The following is a 16,477-nucleotide window of genomic DNA, read 5'->3' as shown; positions in this document are numbered from 1 at the left end:
TTTTCATTCTTACCCGGCCGGCCAGATTGAGTGGAAACAGGACAGCCCCCAGGGGGAGCCGCGTTTGGCTCAGTCAGCCCTGCTGAAGGGCCACTCGGGGCCTTGAGACAGAGCAACTCGGCCTCTATTAGCAGGAGTGGAGGAGATGGAGAATGCTTGTGTCATGCTGAGTTTGTGTGTGTTTGAAGAAATGTGCTGCTGGTTTAATCAGGCATTTCGGCCTTTTTTTTGATTGGTTTAGAAAACATTTCCTTTTAGGGCTTCTTTTCTGTCTCTTTTCTTATTTTTGCCTTTGTTTTTTTTTTTCTTCCAGGTACCCATCATACCTGTCGTTTTCTCCTCCTACAGCAACTTCTACCTACGGAAAGAAAAGCAGTTCAAATCAGGTAACTGTCCTCAACTTTTTAATTTGTGTTGGGTCAAATGACAATAACATGAAAACAACAGCTTGATGTTCCCCAAGACTCCTGACTCTAAAGTTTTTTTGGGGTTTTTTTGCCCCTGCAGGAATCATCAGATTGAAGATCCTTCCAAAGATTGAGACAAAGGGGATGACTTCAGACGACGTATCATCCCTGTCTGACAAATCCTTTGACCTGATGCGCGCTGCCTTCCTGGACATCTCTGACTCCATAACCCGGAGCAACGGGCCCGTAAGGCACTGAACATTGATCTTCCACCCGCCTCCTGTTTTTTCAGCCCCATGTCTGAGATCCACCCCTCCCCAAGACCCCCCCCCCCCACTCTCCGCCCCAGGTTGTCCCACCGCCTGGCCAGGAAACAACGTGACACAAGTCTTTTTGTGATGAAAGCTCTTCATGTCTAGTTGACGCCTGGTCCGGTCCACCTCTGGCCTGAGCACACAGCACAGTCAGTCCTGACCCTCACTGTCCCAGCAGCAGCAGCTGCTCTGCACTTTGTGAGCGGAGTGACGGACGGCGAGCCGAACAGTCTGGGTGTGTGTTGTTCATGCATGCCTTTTTGGATGGCTCTGTCCACCTTTCATCCTTGCTTTGGAAATCTGCTTTCTTATTGTCTTACTTTATCGCTGTTTTCTACTTTTCTTTGGCCTTTTATCTTCACCTGCTTTTGTTCGTTTTGCCTTCTGTTTAGCAGATAAACTTTGCGGGGGTTTTTCTGATCATAAATGTCAGTGGATATTTATGTTTTCCTCTCATGCTGCCTTGGTTTTAGTTCTCTTCGGATGCTTAAACAGACATACACAAAATCAAAGTACCCCATCTCCTTCCTTCGCTTTTAGTTTTTTTTCTGTTTCTCCCCTTTATGCATTCCAGTCTTTTGCCCAAAGACACAAATGAGTGCGGGTCTCCACAAAGTGTGGAGCGTGTGGAAGGAAAGGACACCCACGACTTTCTATAGCTCTGTCGCTCTAGATTGAACTCTGTATCCACATTGGCTCATCAACCCAATGACCAATAGCTCCATGACACGCTTCATGATGTCAGAAGGCAAGGAATGCAAGATACCGTGTATAATAACAGCACCCATCTGTACTGGATTTATGGACTTAAGTGAACTGATCAGTTCTCAGTGTCGTATGTTGGTGTATCACTGTACATTCTTCCAGTTTGTCTCTCTCTCCAAAAATGAATTGAAGCAACCGGTCTGCAGCATTGAGCAGCAAGTGTCCTCCAGCAGTGCTCTAAACTCAAACTCTAATTTCACACTCTTGCTTTGTTGTTGTTGTTGGGTTTTTTTTTTTGTTTTTTTTTGTTTTTTTTCAGGATCACCTTTATGCTCCTACTCATATACAAAGTGTCAAAAGAAGTGAATTCTTTAAGTGCAATGTCCAACTGTTTCAACATTACTACTGTTCCAAAGTGCGAGCTACCTGCTGTGCCATGACAAAGATGTTTTGGGAGGTTTCCAATGTGCGTGGGGTGGTTTTTTTTTTTTTTTTTTTTTTTTTTTGTTTTTTTTTTTGGTTTATTACTATCTCCTTACGGTCTACTTATCTGGTGACCCACTGAAATTATTTAAGGCAGTTCTTGCCATAAACAAGAGGAGGAAACCTATGAGATGATTTAGATCTCTAGTATTTGTTCATTTATTAGGATTAAATCAAGGAATCCCAAAGTACTAACAAACTCAAGGATCTAATGACTGAAGATGTGTTATGTTGATTGGGTGTGATGGGAAGCCCTGTTTTTGTTTTTTTGTTTTTTTTAAATCCTATGAAAATAAGTTATTGTATTTAGTTATGATGTTCTGATTATTTAACCTCACTGGAGACTATTAGATTATTTAAACAGAAAAAGTGCAAAAATTTGGCCTGAAGTTTGATTGTTGGCATCGTTGGGTGAGTTTTGCTCGAAATGGATTTGTTGTATGATTTGTACTGAAAATGTCTTCGGACCACTGACTGAACCGCTTTCGTTTACACTCAGGTCTTAAGTTTCACTTCGCTCAGAGTACAGCCACAAAAATCATTAATTCTGCCCATCAAACACAATCTGACAATGTACCACAGCATTCAGGACATTTGTTTGTTACCAACTGCAATTTTTAAAAAAAATGACTTTTGCTTTCTTTATTAAAAGTGTGACGTTGCCTTGCATGTACTTGGCATCAAATGTAGGTGATTTATTGGGCTGAGCACAAGGCATTAGGCTTAGTCTAACCTTGTTGTGCGCACTGACCTCCTGAGGAGCTCATGTGAATGGATTTATGGATACTTTGGTAGTACGCTCTGCTACGTGCGTTGCTGTTCGTAGTTGAGTGCACTTACTTTTAGTGAGCCCTGCTTTGGTGACATGTGAGAGTGGGATTTCAGACAAGTTCCAAAGCCAGTTTGGATCATAAGCCCTTAATATTAATCACTACTAATAACTCACCAACCTGTTCTTTATTATTATGATTATTATTCCTATTATTTTAGGATTTTATTTTTTATTTTTTTATTCTTTTTGTTTTGTTTTTTTGGGGGGGGGGGGCCTGTCTAAGACCAGTTTTTACCTTTGCAGCAGGTGTTTCGAATGTTCAAAAAGCACTCTACCAAATCGGTTTCTTTCCAAAAATGATCTATACCATATACATTTATTTAATGGAGTGTGCTATCCATTTATTCCCTGTTCATTGTGTGTGTTGGGGGTGTTTTGTACAACAGATTGTGTGATTTGTTAGCTTTGGCTAACAGGCTCTGCAACAGTCCTGCCTGTTTAATTTCTTCCCTTTTGTCTTTTTTTTTTCCCCCCATAGGGCTGTTGTTTACAAACTAATATGTAAGATATTGGAAAATATTCAAAGTATTCTTAAAGCACTTTTCATGCCGAGTTCTCGTGGGCGAAAAAAAAAAGAAAAGAAAAAAAAAAAGAAGTTTGTTTTCACCAAAGCTATTAAAGTGTAATTTAGATGGATATGAGAAACAGAGCTGACATCCTGCAGAGCCGTGTGTGTGTGCGCGTGTGTGTGTGTGCGTGGCCCGGCCCTTTATTGTATGTGTGTACATATGCACACATGGTATAGATGCCCATTATAAGTATCTGGTTAATATTTAATGTAGTGTTCTTGATTTCACATATTCTGGGTAAATGTGAATGCCTTGCATAACATTAAGTAAATAAATTCTTTTTGTTTTCTTTTCTTAATTGGTCGTGTACTGAAATGCCTGTCTTGCCCTCCTCTGGGACTCATTTTAAAATCAACAGTGGAAAAGGTACTTAATGTATGAGACTCGGCAGTAATGGCTTTAATCTGAGGCACGACAGAACTTAGTTTGTTCCAGCTGTTTCTAGAAGTTCTCAAAGTTCACCGCACACCATCAGACCAGATCCATACATAAGCTTCGTACAGTTGCAGCAAACTACGCTCCGACTTAGAGTTGGGGCATAACGACCTGGAGGTACTTTGTTTCTATTTTCACTTTCTGCTACTTCACATTAATATTCCACATTAACTCTGCGACATTTGACTGCGTGTTTGCAGACATGTTGCACTGTGAAGCACAAAAAGTGTTCTGAGACCTAAAACATTTTAATTTCATGGAGCAAAAAGGGGGGAAAAGACATTGCATTGATGTACTTTTAGGGAATTATGAATTTTCTAGAATGATTTTCTGATTCTAAAGCAATGATCCCATTTATCTACAGAAAACAATCATTGTACAAAACTATGTAAAGCATAATTTCTCATAATGTGGACTGTAGATATATTTTTTTTTCAAAATCCCATTTTTCTTGGTGTGCTTTGACTGGAAGTATCTGAATACTTTTACCACTGATTGCAGTATTTCCTGTACACACATGAGGTCAGCAGGTTTGTAATTGCACTCTTCCATCAGCATTGTAGACAAGCTCACATATCTGTACACATTAATCAGTAAGTCGTGTTTTTGATTAGGAAGTTTTATTACAAAATGTTACAAAACTAGTTATAAATGTCTATTGGAGCACTGAGACAGACCTACAAGTAATCATAATTTAAATACATAAATACAGATGCCCCAGGTCACTTTGGGACAAAGCTGCACTGGTGAAAAACAAACAGAAACTAAAGTTTGACCTCTGACCCTAACAGGGGAGTTTAATTTAGACGTTCCTGGGGTGGTGTAATAGTGAAACTGCCCCCTACCACAGGTACTGTTAGAAAATCAACAACGTGACAGTGATTCAATGAGAAAAGTAAATGAATCTGTCAGGAATAGAACAAATCTCAAATGATTTCCGAGGCGATTACATCACAGCATAACGAGGACCGAGGCGCTTTCTGACGTCTGCCATCTCTTTGCTGCAAATGCCAGCAGTCTTGGCACGTCCAGTCTGGTAGGTTTGCGTAGACGGTAACTTTACTGGAACAATGGTGGCCGTGTTCAGAGGCTAATTCTCCTGACATGAACCTGCAGGGAAGAATATGAAAAGACTTGCCACAGGTATGTTTAGAACTGTGGATTTTGAAATATGATTGAAAACACTGAGCACTTATCCATCAGGATTTCCATTAAAAGAACAATACTAAAAAAAAAAAAAAAAAAAAAACTGTATTCCTGGCTAGGGAGACCTTTTCAAAGAATAGAAAAGAGGTTGGTTTCAAATGCTTTTATTTAAGTGTTTGGATTCTCAAAGTAGCTATTATTAAAATGCAATCAATCTAAATTTGGTTAAGTTTGTTTATATGATTAAACATTTACACCAATGTTGATGAATGTATTCTGGTTAAAAACAAGTTAAATTTGATAGAAGACTTGGTTGTCTTCATCTTGTATGCTATTTATTCTTCATCTACTTTAAAATACCAGCATGACGGCGCAGGTTGTTAAGCCAAATGGGATGTGGGCTCGTGTGGCTGCACAGTAGCAAGAAAGTGTTTTTTAGTGAGCACAGCAGAGACTGGAGTGTTTAACCTCTTAAGCCCCAACGGCCCCTGATACGGGGGCAAAAGGCAGAAGATCAGTTAGGCTTGGGGCTTAAGAGGTTAAAAAAAAAGCGGCATGTCTGCCGCACGGCTAACGCTGTTTCAGCAGCTCTTCAACAGAACACCATTCTCCAAAAATTCCTTATTGTCTTTTATATCCCGTCTCCCTCCCAACAGCCCAAACCAGCTGTGGCAGACAGCTGCTCCTTGCTGATCCTGGTTCTGTTGGAGGTTTCTTCCTGTTAAAAGCGAGGTTTTCCTTCCCACTTTTTCCATGTGTTTGCTCATAGGAGGTTTTCTCTGTATCATTGTTACGTTTTTACCTTTTGGTGACTGTTGTTGTGATTTGGTGATATATACTAAAACTGAATTTATCACCAGAGGATAAATCCCCTGGTTACTCCTTTAGAGCCACCGTTTGTATTTTTTTTATGATAGTTGGATAGACTGCAGTTCCGTATAACCAATACACAACTTGTGATTAATTATAGAAACATTTCTGCAACGTAGTTTGTCTAACATGGCTGTCCATGAGCTTCAGCTGTGCCTAATTAGGTTAAACTTTAAGAGCAAATGTGTCATTTTTAGTCAAAGGTTATTACATTAGAGGCACAAGATTGTATTATATTGATGGATTGGATTGTGAATTTTATTACATTTGAGATTTTGTGTGGCCTCTTGTCTTTAATTTGACTTTTTTTGTTACAGATCCTACTTTCCCAGGAAACCAAGTTCCCATGGAGTTCAACAAAATACTGGCTTTTAACTTATGAACAATAAAAAGGGTCAGTCTGTGGTCACTCACATGTGCCAAGGCGCTCCTCCAGAAAGCCAATCTGCTCGCTGAGGGAGTCGATGCGATCTAGCTGCTGGAAAGAGTGGGACAGCAAGGTGGTTTTCTCCGACAGGCCTTCATCCAACGACAGTGGGAAGAAGCTGCTGAAGGGCGTCAGCACCAACTGCAGCTTCTTAACAGAGAGATGAGAGGAAGTTAGGGAAAAGAGAAAAACGCTCCACAAGAGGACCATTACACATCGTTATTTTATATGCATCCATTTGCTCTTTATAATTGTTTAACATGAGAAGGATTTTAGTAAACTCGTGAAAGTTTTAAAAAGCCACTGTGCAGGTCTGGCATATCTAAAAATCTTTGGTTGGGGGATTAAAGAGCAGCTAAGACGTCAGATCACACACAAGGCTCAGAGGTTTTCCTGGTGAGCCAGACTGGGAGGTATCAGAGTAGGTGGCTTTTATATGTTTGAACATGTGTTCTTGAGTTTTCCTGTGTACCTTTTCCAGGAGCTCAACTCGGTTCCTCAGGCTCTGTACCTCCTCTGTCACATTCTCCACCAAGCCAAACTTTCCATCTATAGAAAACCACACAAATGCAGACATACACATCAGAGCGTGGTGACTTCAGTCTGAATCTGTGGAAACAAACTGATGAGGAGCAGAACAGAGAGAGGGGTAAGGGCATGGATGTGATGATGCATGAGAATGATGCAGAGTATATATTGCATTGGATTCCTTGGAGCATCTAGGAAGCCCCCTTCAGTCCCTCCTCGAATGATTCATGACCACTGCAATGTCTCCAAAGTATAAACCAGGAAGAAGACGGCAGGGCTGCTGAGAGAGAGGGGGAATGCAGGGCACAGAGGGGGGGAATGGCCCAAAAAGCCAGTAGATAAGCTCAAAGACAGATCATGAGAAACATACAGGCAAACATTCATTCCTCCTGTGATTTGACTGTGAGGAAAAGCCTGGCTGTCTCCACTCGAAGGGGAATGTGTCTGCTGCAGGCAGGACCGTGATCGGGACGCACAGTTAGAAACACCCCCCGCCCCCGACTCGATGGTTGCTCTTCCGCAGACAGACTGAGAGAGTGCTTCAATCTCTGCCAGATGTGGTCCATTACTGAGACAAGAATAAGTTGAGAAACAGGGTGAGGAGGAGGTGGAGGTTCAGGAGAAGAAAGGGGAGGGGGAGCTGGCGATGACCCCCAGCAGATGGGGTTGATGGAGCTGGAATGAGAACACAAGTGTTGGCCAAGAACAGGGTGAAAAGAATGCAGGCGAGAGGGGGGTAAAGACTGCAGCATAGAAATGTAGTCCAACACCCCTGGCATAATATCACTCTGACATGTGCATATGAACACAAATAACAGAAAACTGTCTCAGGCAAGACATCTTACAAAAACATTGCAATAATTATTTTTGCCTCTGACACAGAACACATTGCTTTCTTAAAGTACAAAAATCTGTCATATTGGCTTTTTATTTCCCTTTCCTCTGAGTGTTTTTCTGTCCTTTTCGCAGACTCAGCAATGCTTCCACTTATCTATCACGCCGAGTCACGGAGACGAGCACTTTCCTTTGAACAGAGAAAACTCGCTCAGTGTGAAACTCGATAAACAGAAGGGAGTCTGGAGCAGAGCCTGAGAAATTTGGCAATCTCACACACTTTACAGAGAAATATTTCTTTTTCTGCAAGTACAGGAGACGCTCTCTCCTTTTGGATTTTAACAATGTGGTGACTCACAAAAAAATCCCCCAAGTTTGAAAGATCAGGATGAGGTACGTCTTCTTTAAACTTTCATGTTACATAAATTTCTGAGAGAGAGGATAATGTTGACACAGAATTGGAGTTAAAAGGAACATCCTCGGGTCAACGACCACATTTCTAGACATGGAGAGGGAGGGGGGGGTTGTATTTTTCTGTTGTTGCTAAGATACAGTAAGCACACACGGGAAAAAATGGACTTTTTCTTGGTAGGAGATAACATTTAAACTTTTTTAAGAGAGCTAATGGAGTGTGTGGGATAAAAATATGTCTGTATTAGCACGGGAGCTCTATTAGAGGCAGATGTTTGCTTTGCTCACAGGACTCATAGGAGTCATTATCAAAGCCCAATCGGTCCCAGTCTCGCCGCACGGGACCAGACCGCAAGACATCTGTCTGGAGTCGGCACCAGTCGCAGTGCATTATTACTCACGGTACGAGTTGAGAGTGGCATAGCGCGTACCAAAAGTAATAATGGACCGCGAAGCTGGCCATGTTCCTCTCTTCTGTCCAGACACTTTGCTGCTGCGTAACACAAAATTAGACGCACTCCTATCCTGTTCATTTACCTGCATCAGTGTGATGACCCACACCCACTGTTGCCTGGCTGCTCTGTGATGAGGAGGTAGGAGTGGCAGGAGGAGGAGACGGAGGGGGAAGGCTTTGACAGGAACGGCCGTCTCCAGCAAGGGCGAAGCCCTCTCTGCATGCACATCGATAGCTGCCAGCTGTGTTCACGCATTGCTGGGCGCACCGCTGCCGCTCACTGCACTCATCCACATCTGACAGGCAAGAAAGACCACTGTGAATATACACGCAGACACCCGAGAGTGGCTTTGCAGGTAAATGGTATGAGCACATGTACCTGTTTGGCACTGGTGTCCCGTCCAGCCGAACGGACAAGCACACTGGTTGGGTCTTAAACAGGTACCGCCATTCAAACAGGGTTGTCCGCACACAGCTGTGAAAGGCATTTATGAAGCGATCATTTGGTTAAGAGATCACTCTTGTATATGGATCCATGGTATCACAGTTAGCAAGGGTTGGTTTATGCTAGCCTGGCTTTCTAACATTTTAATTGTTGTCACATTTAATGTAGTTTGTTTTAATCTGTACAAGTGACCTGTCTAAGTTCTAGGAAATATGCAGTTTCACTTTCTCACTGAGATGAAACAGATGTTCTTGCTGAGACAGAGACAAAAAGATCGACATCAAAATAATAAATCAAAACAAATTAATACAAACAATAAAAAAATACACCACCTCAGAACTTCAGAAAAAACACAGTTAATATTGTACAAAAAAATGTAGCTGCATTCCATCTGCAGAGAGCTTGCTAGCAAGCTATCTGCTCGACTCTATACTTGTGTTGGTAACTGCGACTTTTTAACATACAGAATGACTTCCCATATTATTTGCTATTATTTAAATCCAATAAAATGCTCTAAAAGGCAAAAACAGCATAAACACAGAGCTGTCCAGTTAAAGAGCTTAAATGCCGAGATGAAGCCTAGCAGGCAGCCATGACGTTGTCACTAAAAGTTGCCACACCCCAAATAATCCAAACTTTAAGCCTTACCAACCTTAAACTTCTAATAGAGTACGAAATCAGTTATAAATAGTGTAGCGGGATGTAAATACGCTTATTTCTGCTCTAAATGTGAACATTTAAATTTGGGTATCTATGTGGAGTTTTGAAAGCAAGCCTAAAGTGGACATTTGAGGAACTGCAGTTTTGTCATTTGTATTGTTTATATTAACTGCCTCCAAGACTGGAGCTTGGACAGGGCCTTTGACTTCCTGGAATTTCTGCTGATCCAGTTTTTTTTTAAACTGGGCTAATATAGCTCTTTCCTCATGATTCTAATTATTATGCTACATTAAGCTAGCTGTAGCCTACAGCTTCATATTATATTTAAACATATAAAGGTGGGATCGAGCTCCTTATCTAACTCTTAGCAAGAAAACAAATTGGCATTTTTCTAAACTCTCTATTAACATTTGACGCTACACAGGGAAAGGAAATGAGGTAAACAACCCTGAAACTCATCACATCCCACTGAAATACCTTGGTTGCAGTTGTGAGAGTAAAATCTCCTCCAGCCCGGGCAGCAATCTGGGTAGAAATGCAAAGGAGAAGCTGCTCTGTTCACCTGTCGGTATGCCACCAAGTACGTAGTCCTGTGGAGATGAAGTACAGACACCCACAGCGTTTAGGCATTTCTAATTATTCATGCTGTCATCACTCTCATCTGTAAGTGTGTGTCTGTGCGTGTGCGTGTGAGGTTCAGCCTGTGAGGCCTTTTCCATGATCTGTCACACAGCAGGAATGCTGATGAGAGGATGGTAATTTGGTGGAATACTGAACCACGGACCACTGACTTCCAAGAGTGTGTCAGAGATGAGAGAGGGGTGGAGGGGCTGGAGATCATATCGAAAATCAGAGCTTTTGCTGCAGCCTGCTGAGAGCTTGGTATGTTTAGCTTGCAGGGGGTGATGAACCGAAAGCCAAAGGAACCAGTTTGGGATGCGCTTTCTTAAAACAAAACAAGGAATTATTTTCTAGGGCTGTAATCGTCTACATAATGAGCACACAAGTTACAAACACTTTAAAGTGAAGCTGCATTTTGGTGGCAAGAGGAGTTAACGAGAAAAAAATGGGGAGAATGTGGGTTGGGGGGGTCAGAGCTAGAAAAAGGGAGAGAGAGAAGTATGGAGGGAGACAGAGTCCAAAATAAACACGGCCAGTCTCTGTGGGCAAGCAGTTCATTTCCCGTAGTTACACAAAGTATTCGATATTTAGATTCTACCCAAATATGTGCCACCATGGCCCAGTTCTGTGAAAAATGCACATGTATGTGTATATGTGTGTGTTTGTGTGAAGTCAAGATCTATTTATGATTGTATTCCTAACCCTTTCCCTTCCTAAACATGTCAAGAACTGTTTACTCCTTAATAAACTAAACATCTTCAGATAAAGGCTGACTCTTGATGTAAACTGACCGTGCAGTTCGGCTGGTTTTTCGCCCCCAAAAAGCTGTAGATGTCAGATTTAGTTGTTGTGTCTTTGTGCTGATTCAGTGTATGGAGGGCTGAGAGAGTTTGTCTCACTTGTATGTGCTGCAGAGGCGATGCCCCTGACACAGGGTGAGGTAGGGCTTGTGCACTGGCTGGACGAACGACTCTGTCGTAGTGACAACACTGTGACGGAGGTCTCTGCCGCACACCCTTCTCCTGTGAAAGGCAGACGTGAGATTTGATGTTAAAAACTGACCTGAAGTGCACATTTGTAGGCGCTCCAGCTGCACCGGAAGCTGAGCTGGTTTTTAAATGGAGACATTTTTACAGCTTTTAAGTCATTCCAGACCCAAGTTCAAACAGTTTGAGATATTTAAGCCCTAAGTGGTCCCCAATTCACATGAAAAACTCCAGATTGGAGTCTAATTGCTCCTGAATGACCTATGTAATCACTCCTGAATGTGTCCGAGTTAAGAGCTGATCTTCGACCTCCAAGTCACCACTTGACCTTTCATTCACCTTTCAGTTAATTTTGGCCTGTGTACAAATCAACTGAAAAGGACAAGATGAGCCTACCCATACTGATGTGCATCTAAGAGTTGGAACAGAGACTGAGGTCATTTGACCAATCTGTATACATTCACATTGGCTGAGAATGTCACAGTATGAATGACAGCTAAAGGGGAGATCTGCAGCTGAAATCAGGACAGAGCTACTGACTAAATGACAGGCCATTACAAACACAGGAAGAGTATTAAGTGAGCTATTACCCGTGGTGAGCGAAGAACTGGGGAGTGGCCATCACATGAAGGATGAAGAGGGAGGAGGAAAGGAGCAGTATTTGGTACATCGTCTTCCTCTTTCCCACGTTCCCTCACTGGGTCTCTTGGACTCTTCTCCGTGCCAGTCGGAGGGAAGAGGAGAGGAGGATGAAGAAGGGGTGACGGGGGGAAGGGTGTGGATTGAATCCAAAGTCTCCTCACGCTGAATATCTATGTGTTTCCTTCAAGGAGGACCACTCCAGCTACCTATAAGGAGAGGGCATGGGGAGAGGATGTGTTAAAGCAAAAAAACGGAACAAAAAATTATGCGAACAAGGGGATAAATAAAGGAACTTAAATGGAATACAGTTCATTCTTTTGCAGCCACAGAGCAAATCCTACTTCCTTTGAAGCCATGGACCACTAGAGGGAAGGACTCTGGTGTCAGTGTCAGCTGTGTCATGTCTGCATTAGCAGATTTCTACAGGCGACCACACCAGAGCCTTTGCACTCCTTTTCAAAAAAGGATTAACACCCATTAAATCTGTGTAGAAAATGTTAATGGGTCTGGAGAAGCTCTGTCACTTATGATTAGTGGGGTCGCTGAGGACAGGTAAAGGGGAAGCCTGAGAAACAGCAGATTACTGAACCCGGAAGTCATTAAGTAGCAAATAAAAAAACTAGCTGAAACTGGAAAGTGGTCACATTTGTACAGCAGGAAGCAGCTTGAGCTGAGCAGTATGGGTCTGGGCAACAGAGAGACACGATTGTGTCAAATAAAAATGAGAGACTTTACATCTGGAAACATCTCAATTACAAAATGGATCGTTTATAGCTCTTTTCAGTTTTTTCTTTCAACTTTTAACATCCCTGATTTGTATTTTATATCACAAATAAAGTTGTTGCTGTTGGGTTTTTTCTCAGTGAATGTTTCTAAAAGTTATTAAACAGGGTGCAATGAGAAAACAGCAATAAAGACCTAACATGCATCTAAAGAGTTCATTTGCTCCCACTGTACATTTGGATTTCTGCGCTAACCCTAAATGTCCAGTTGACATTCCCAATGACACAGAAAAGCCTTCTGGAAAGATATTGGAGATCTCGCTGCTAGGCAGATGTTTGAATGCATCCAACAAGAACACAGAGAGGCATCGATGACCTGCACCTGGCCTGCCTCTGAGGTCACAGGGTAAAAGACAAAAAAGCCAGAGCACTCTCATTTCACAGATATGTTCATCCACCCTCACACCATATTAGATTATAACATACTGTAGAGGATTAAAAGAAAGACTGAGCCACCCATTCCCAAGTAGGACTGTCAGAGTGCATGACAGTCAGCTTGGACCCGCTCCTGCCCTAATGTAAGCCTACAGGCATGTTTTAACACAGCCGATACTAAACCCCTGGGAAATCTCTCAGAGCACATTAAATCCATCCAGGCGGTATCACCAGTTTTCAGGACCGTAGCCTGCTGGAGAGTCCTCAGTTATCCTGGAGGTGACGCTAAGCCACGGATGACAGCTTGCATGTCTCTCTGATCTCTGACTGGCTATGTGCCTAAAGACGTGACATGCACTTCTAAAGCCCTGCATTCATTCACAAATCACTTCAGAGAGCAGGACACTGTGCAGCAGGTAGCCACTTTCAAGATGATATGTGTTAACGATTCAGCATCATTACACTGGCAGGGGAAGATCGCCACAGGGGGAAACACTTGTCCAAAAAGTTAGTGTCGGTTAGGACATGGGAGTTTTATCAGCTTTATTTTAAAGTCTTTTGGGTGTCAGGAAGTACATCAGGAACACCAGAGACTTAATCCATGTTTGTATATGCACATGCAAGTGTTTCAAAGCATAATCAATCCTGGCCTACTGACACATTAAAAAGCAATCGGACCATTTTTAGATTCACCGCGAGAGGGCGCTGTTTTACAGGCACTGTACATAAAGTCTAAGAGACCCTCTCTCCTCCGCGCTATTCTCACGCACACAGAGTCACGTTAAACGCATGGTTTCACGAGAGAATCGGAAATAAATACAAAGAAAAACCAAAGAGTCCTGCATCAAAGAACAAGCGGGCATGCCGGACACACCATTAAACACGAGCCAAACTCCGGGGCGCCCGCATGGATACATGAGAATAATGACAAACCGTGCAATAAACAATCAGCTCCTCTAAGATGACTCCCGCAAAAAAATGAAAAAAATCAAAAAGCACACACACACTCGTACACTGCTGGTAGTAGAGAAACAGCCGGAGGTCTGATAAAAGTTAGTTTCCTTATATTCCGCCAAGTGAGGGGAGAGTCCAGTGATAAAACTCCGCCACTACTCAGGTTTGTCCTAGAGCTCGGACTGTCAGAGAGCATGGGGGGTGATGGTAGGACCTCCTCCCACTCCTCCAGCTGGGTGTCCCGCAGCTCACTCTTGCCTTCACTGGGGGGGGGGGGGGGGGGGTTCACTCGTGTGTGACGTCAGTAGGTAGACTACTCAGCTTTTTCATTCATAAACTATCGACTGCCGACTGGTTGGTAAAGAGACCCGAGAGAGGCACGCTGCCCCTCCCTTCAAGCAATTTACCCATCACAAGGAGGCAGATTTTGGGTGCTGGGATCACTCTTCGTGCTCTGTCTCACACACACATACGTCCACTGCTTTTGTGAAACGATACATTTGTTGGAATAAATATTTTTTTCTTTGTTTTTGTACAAAGCAAGAATCACGCTGTTTCCCATTCCTCAAGTGCAAATGGCTGTTATGTTAGGCATTGTAGACAAAATAATTGGAACAGCAAACAGCTCATTGCAGGGACAAAATAATCCAATCCTTTAATTAACTGCTAAAGCTGAAAAAATAAAATAGTCCAAGGAAATCTATATCAACAATACTTATAAATCATGTAACCTATTATTGAGACTTTAAATATTACAACCCTGTTATATGAAAACAAATGGCTACCCCCCCCCCCCCCCCCCCCCCCAACCAATGGAAATGAGCTCAGAAAGTCACCACACTGATGAAAAACAGCATATTTTTTCATCCAGGTCTCTCTTGGAAATTTGATTTTTACCTGGATAAATAAAGGACTAATAAATAAAAAAATAAATGTTGGACCTGGTCTATCTACCAGATTACTCTTTTAATGTATGTAAGTTGTACAGGCCTGTGATTCGGTATTTGCATGTACTCTGGTGATTTTAAACGAAAAAAAAACCCCACCAATTTGAAGTTTTACTCTATACGATAGTTAAGCACACACGGTGCAATAACACATATAATTATGTGATCCTACAGATCCGCAAAACGACTTCTGTGTTATCAATACACTACTCTCTTGTGATTTGCGGCACTTTTAACCCTGTATAGATAGCTTTTATCACCAACATGGATAATTTTTCTAAGCAGCTCTTCTCAGTACAGCTAGCCTATGCTGAATTTGAATTAGGTTGTTTTATCTAGCTAGCCTTACGAATTTCCCTTCTTTGAAGTGCTCCTGTGAGTGAGCTGAAAAGTAACGAGCCCACTGTTTGTAGTATGTGAAAACTATCATTAACTTTGAAACACGGGTTAGTGCAGTGTCCTACCTGCCGGAATGTGACCTTTGAAATAGGCACAAATCTTACCCTTGCAGTATGAGGTCGTCAGGTGCGTGTGCGCGCGCAGGCTGAGCAGCAGCCATGAGCACGCGCCGCTGAACCGGCGGGTAAGGAGACATTTCCATGGTGCCAGTTTCTTTTAAGAGCTTCTAGCGTTGGTGCTTTCGAATTAAAAAACCCTCGCGCTTGATTCGAGGTGCTCCCTCTGAGTCGACTGGCGGCAAATGAAATGTCTTTGGGCGTATTTCACTTGCTTTTTATGCAAAGCTTCCTGTGGAACGCAGGAATTGGATGGACAATCCCAAACCGGAATTCCTGTGAGTGTTTGCCGCTGATAAAACCCCCTCTCCTGCACAAACACTCTCCATCCTGCTCAAACCGCTTGGCGAATCTGATTTTGAAGCATTTTTTTCTCCCCCACCACCACGTCCATTGTGACATTTTTATTTTTTTTAAGGCAAGTGCCTCCAGTCTTCTCACCTCACGGCCTCCTGCTGCCTATGCAAATATAGAGAAAAGTGAAGCTCGCACTAGGCCCAGTGCAACAGCACTTACTACTATTCCATTAGAGGGTAGAGTCAAGTTTACAACTGTTTAAGGTCACTGCCAGATCAAATCTGTGAAATTGCAGCTTGTTACATGATAAGGAAGTAGATTCTTTTCCCTGCTTGCATGCATCCATTGTAGATCAGTGCAGCGCAGCGGGACAAATGGTAGCCTGTAACTCACTGTCAGACCACTATTATTATATTTAAAAAAAAAAAAAAAGACTTTCCTGATCACCTCCCATATACATATGTCTCACTCCCACCTCCACAGTAATGACCAACAGTTTGATAAACTGCAAACCCCAAACTTCTCCTGACATTTTCCAGATGCATGAATTCACTTTAGAATTCCCATCTTTAGAATTCCTTCCTTGTGATTCACTTTTTGAATCCTTGTTTGTTTGCCTGACGTGTGAGAACCCATTCGTTTGTTGGGTTAAATCGCCGCGCACAGTCTTGTAAGGCTCCTGGAGCGTGTTGGATGTGTTCCTGCCTGTGTTCATAGGAATCTGATTTGAACCAAAGTGGATTTCGGTGGCTGCAGCTGACATTGTATCAGCAACAGGCTCCTCAACCTTCTCATTTAAACTGAGTTTAACTTTGACAAATCCGACGAGAAGGATTTA

The 16,477-nt window shown here is 42.5% G+C and overlaps 2 protein-coding genes across 3 annotated transcripts in view; one reads left to right on the top strand and one right to left on the bottom strand.

The window, feature by feature from the left end:
- agpat2 (1-acylglycerol-3-phosphate O-acyltransferase 2 (lysophosphatidic acid acyltransferase, beta)) overlaps positions 1-4,258 on the top strand; it is a 19,252-nt gene extending 14,994 nt beyond the window's left edge. Inside the window, exons 5-6 of the mRNA XM_063478159.1 lie at positions 314-386; positions 508-4,258. Of these exons, the coding sequence (XP_063334229.1) occupies positions 314-386; positions 508-665 (231 nt within the window). The 3' untranslated portion in view covers positions 666-4,258. The remainder of the gene's footprint in view (positions 1-313; positions 387-507) is intronic.
- Positions 4,259-4,348: 90 nt separating this feature from the next.
- On the bottom strand, positions 4,349-15,517 carry egfl7 (EGF-like-domain, multiple 7). Of its 2 annotated transcripts, XM_063478156.1 has the most exons (9): positions 15,331-15,517; positions 11,718-11,975; positions 11,041-11,163; positions 9,998-10,110; positions 8,795-8,890; positions 8,499-8,711; positions 6,661-6,737; positions 6,176-6,338; positions 4,349-4,855 (listed from the first exon to the last, which is right to left on the bottom strand). In XM_063478156.1, the coding sequence occupies exons 2-9, from the start codon at positions 11,795-11,797 to the stop codon at positions 4,836-4,838; spliced, it is 885 nt and encodes a 294-aa protein (XP_063334226.1). In that variant the 5' UTR covers positions 11,798-11,975; positions 15,331-15,517; the 3' UTR covers positions 4,349-4,835. The 2 variants fall into 2 exon arrangements, with proteins under 2 accessions (XP_063334226.1, XP_063334227.1); XM_063478157.1 differs by lacking the exon at positions 11,041-11,163.
- Positions 15,518-16,477: the final 960 nt, after the last annotated feature.

The sequence above is a fragment of the Pelmatolapia mariae genome, linkage group LG7 (genome assembly GCF_036321145.2).
Source record: "Pelmatolapia mariae isolate MD_Pm_ZW linkage group LG7, Pm_UMD_F_2, whole genome shotgun sequence".
In the NCBI taxonomy this organism is placed as follows: domain Eukaryota; kingdom Metazoa; phylum Chordata; class Actinopteri; order Cichliformes; family Cichlidae; genus Pelmatolapia; species Pelmatolapia mariae.
Note: the sequence above shows the minus strand (reverse complement) of the source record. Positions and strands in the feature narration are given on the sequence as shown.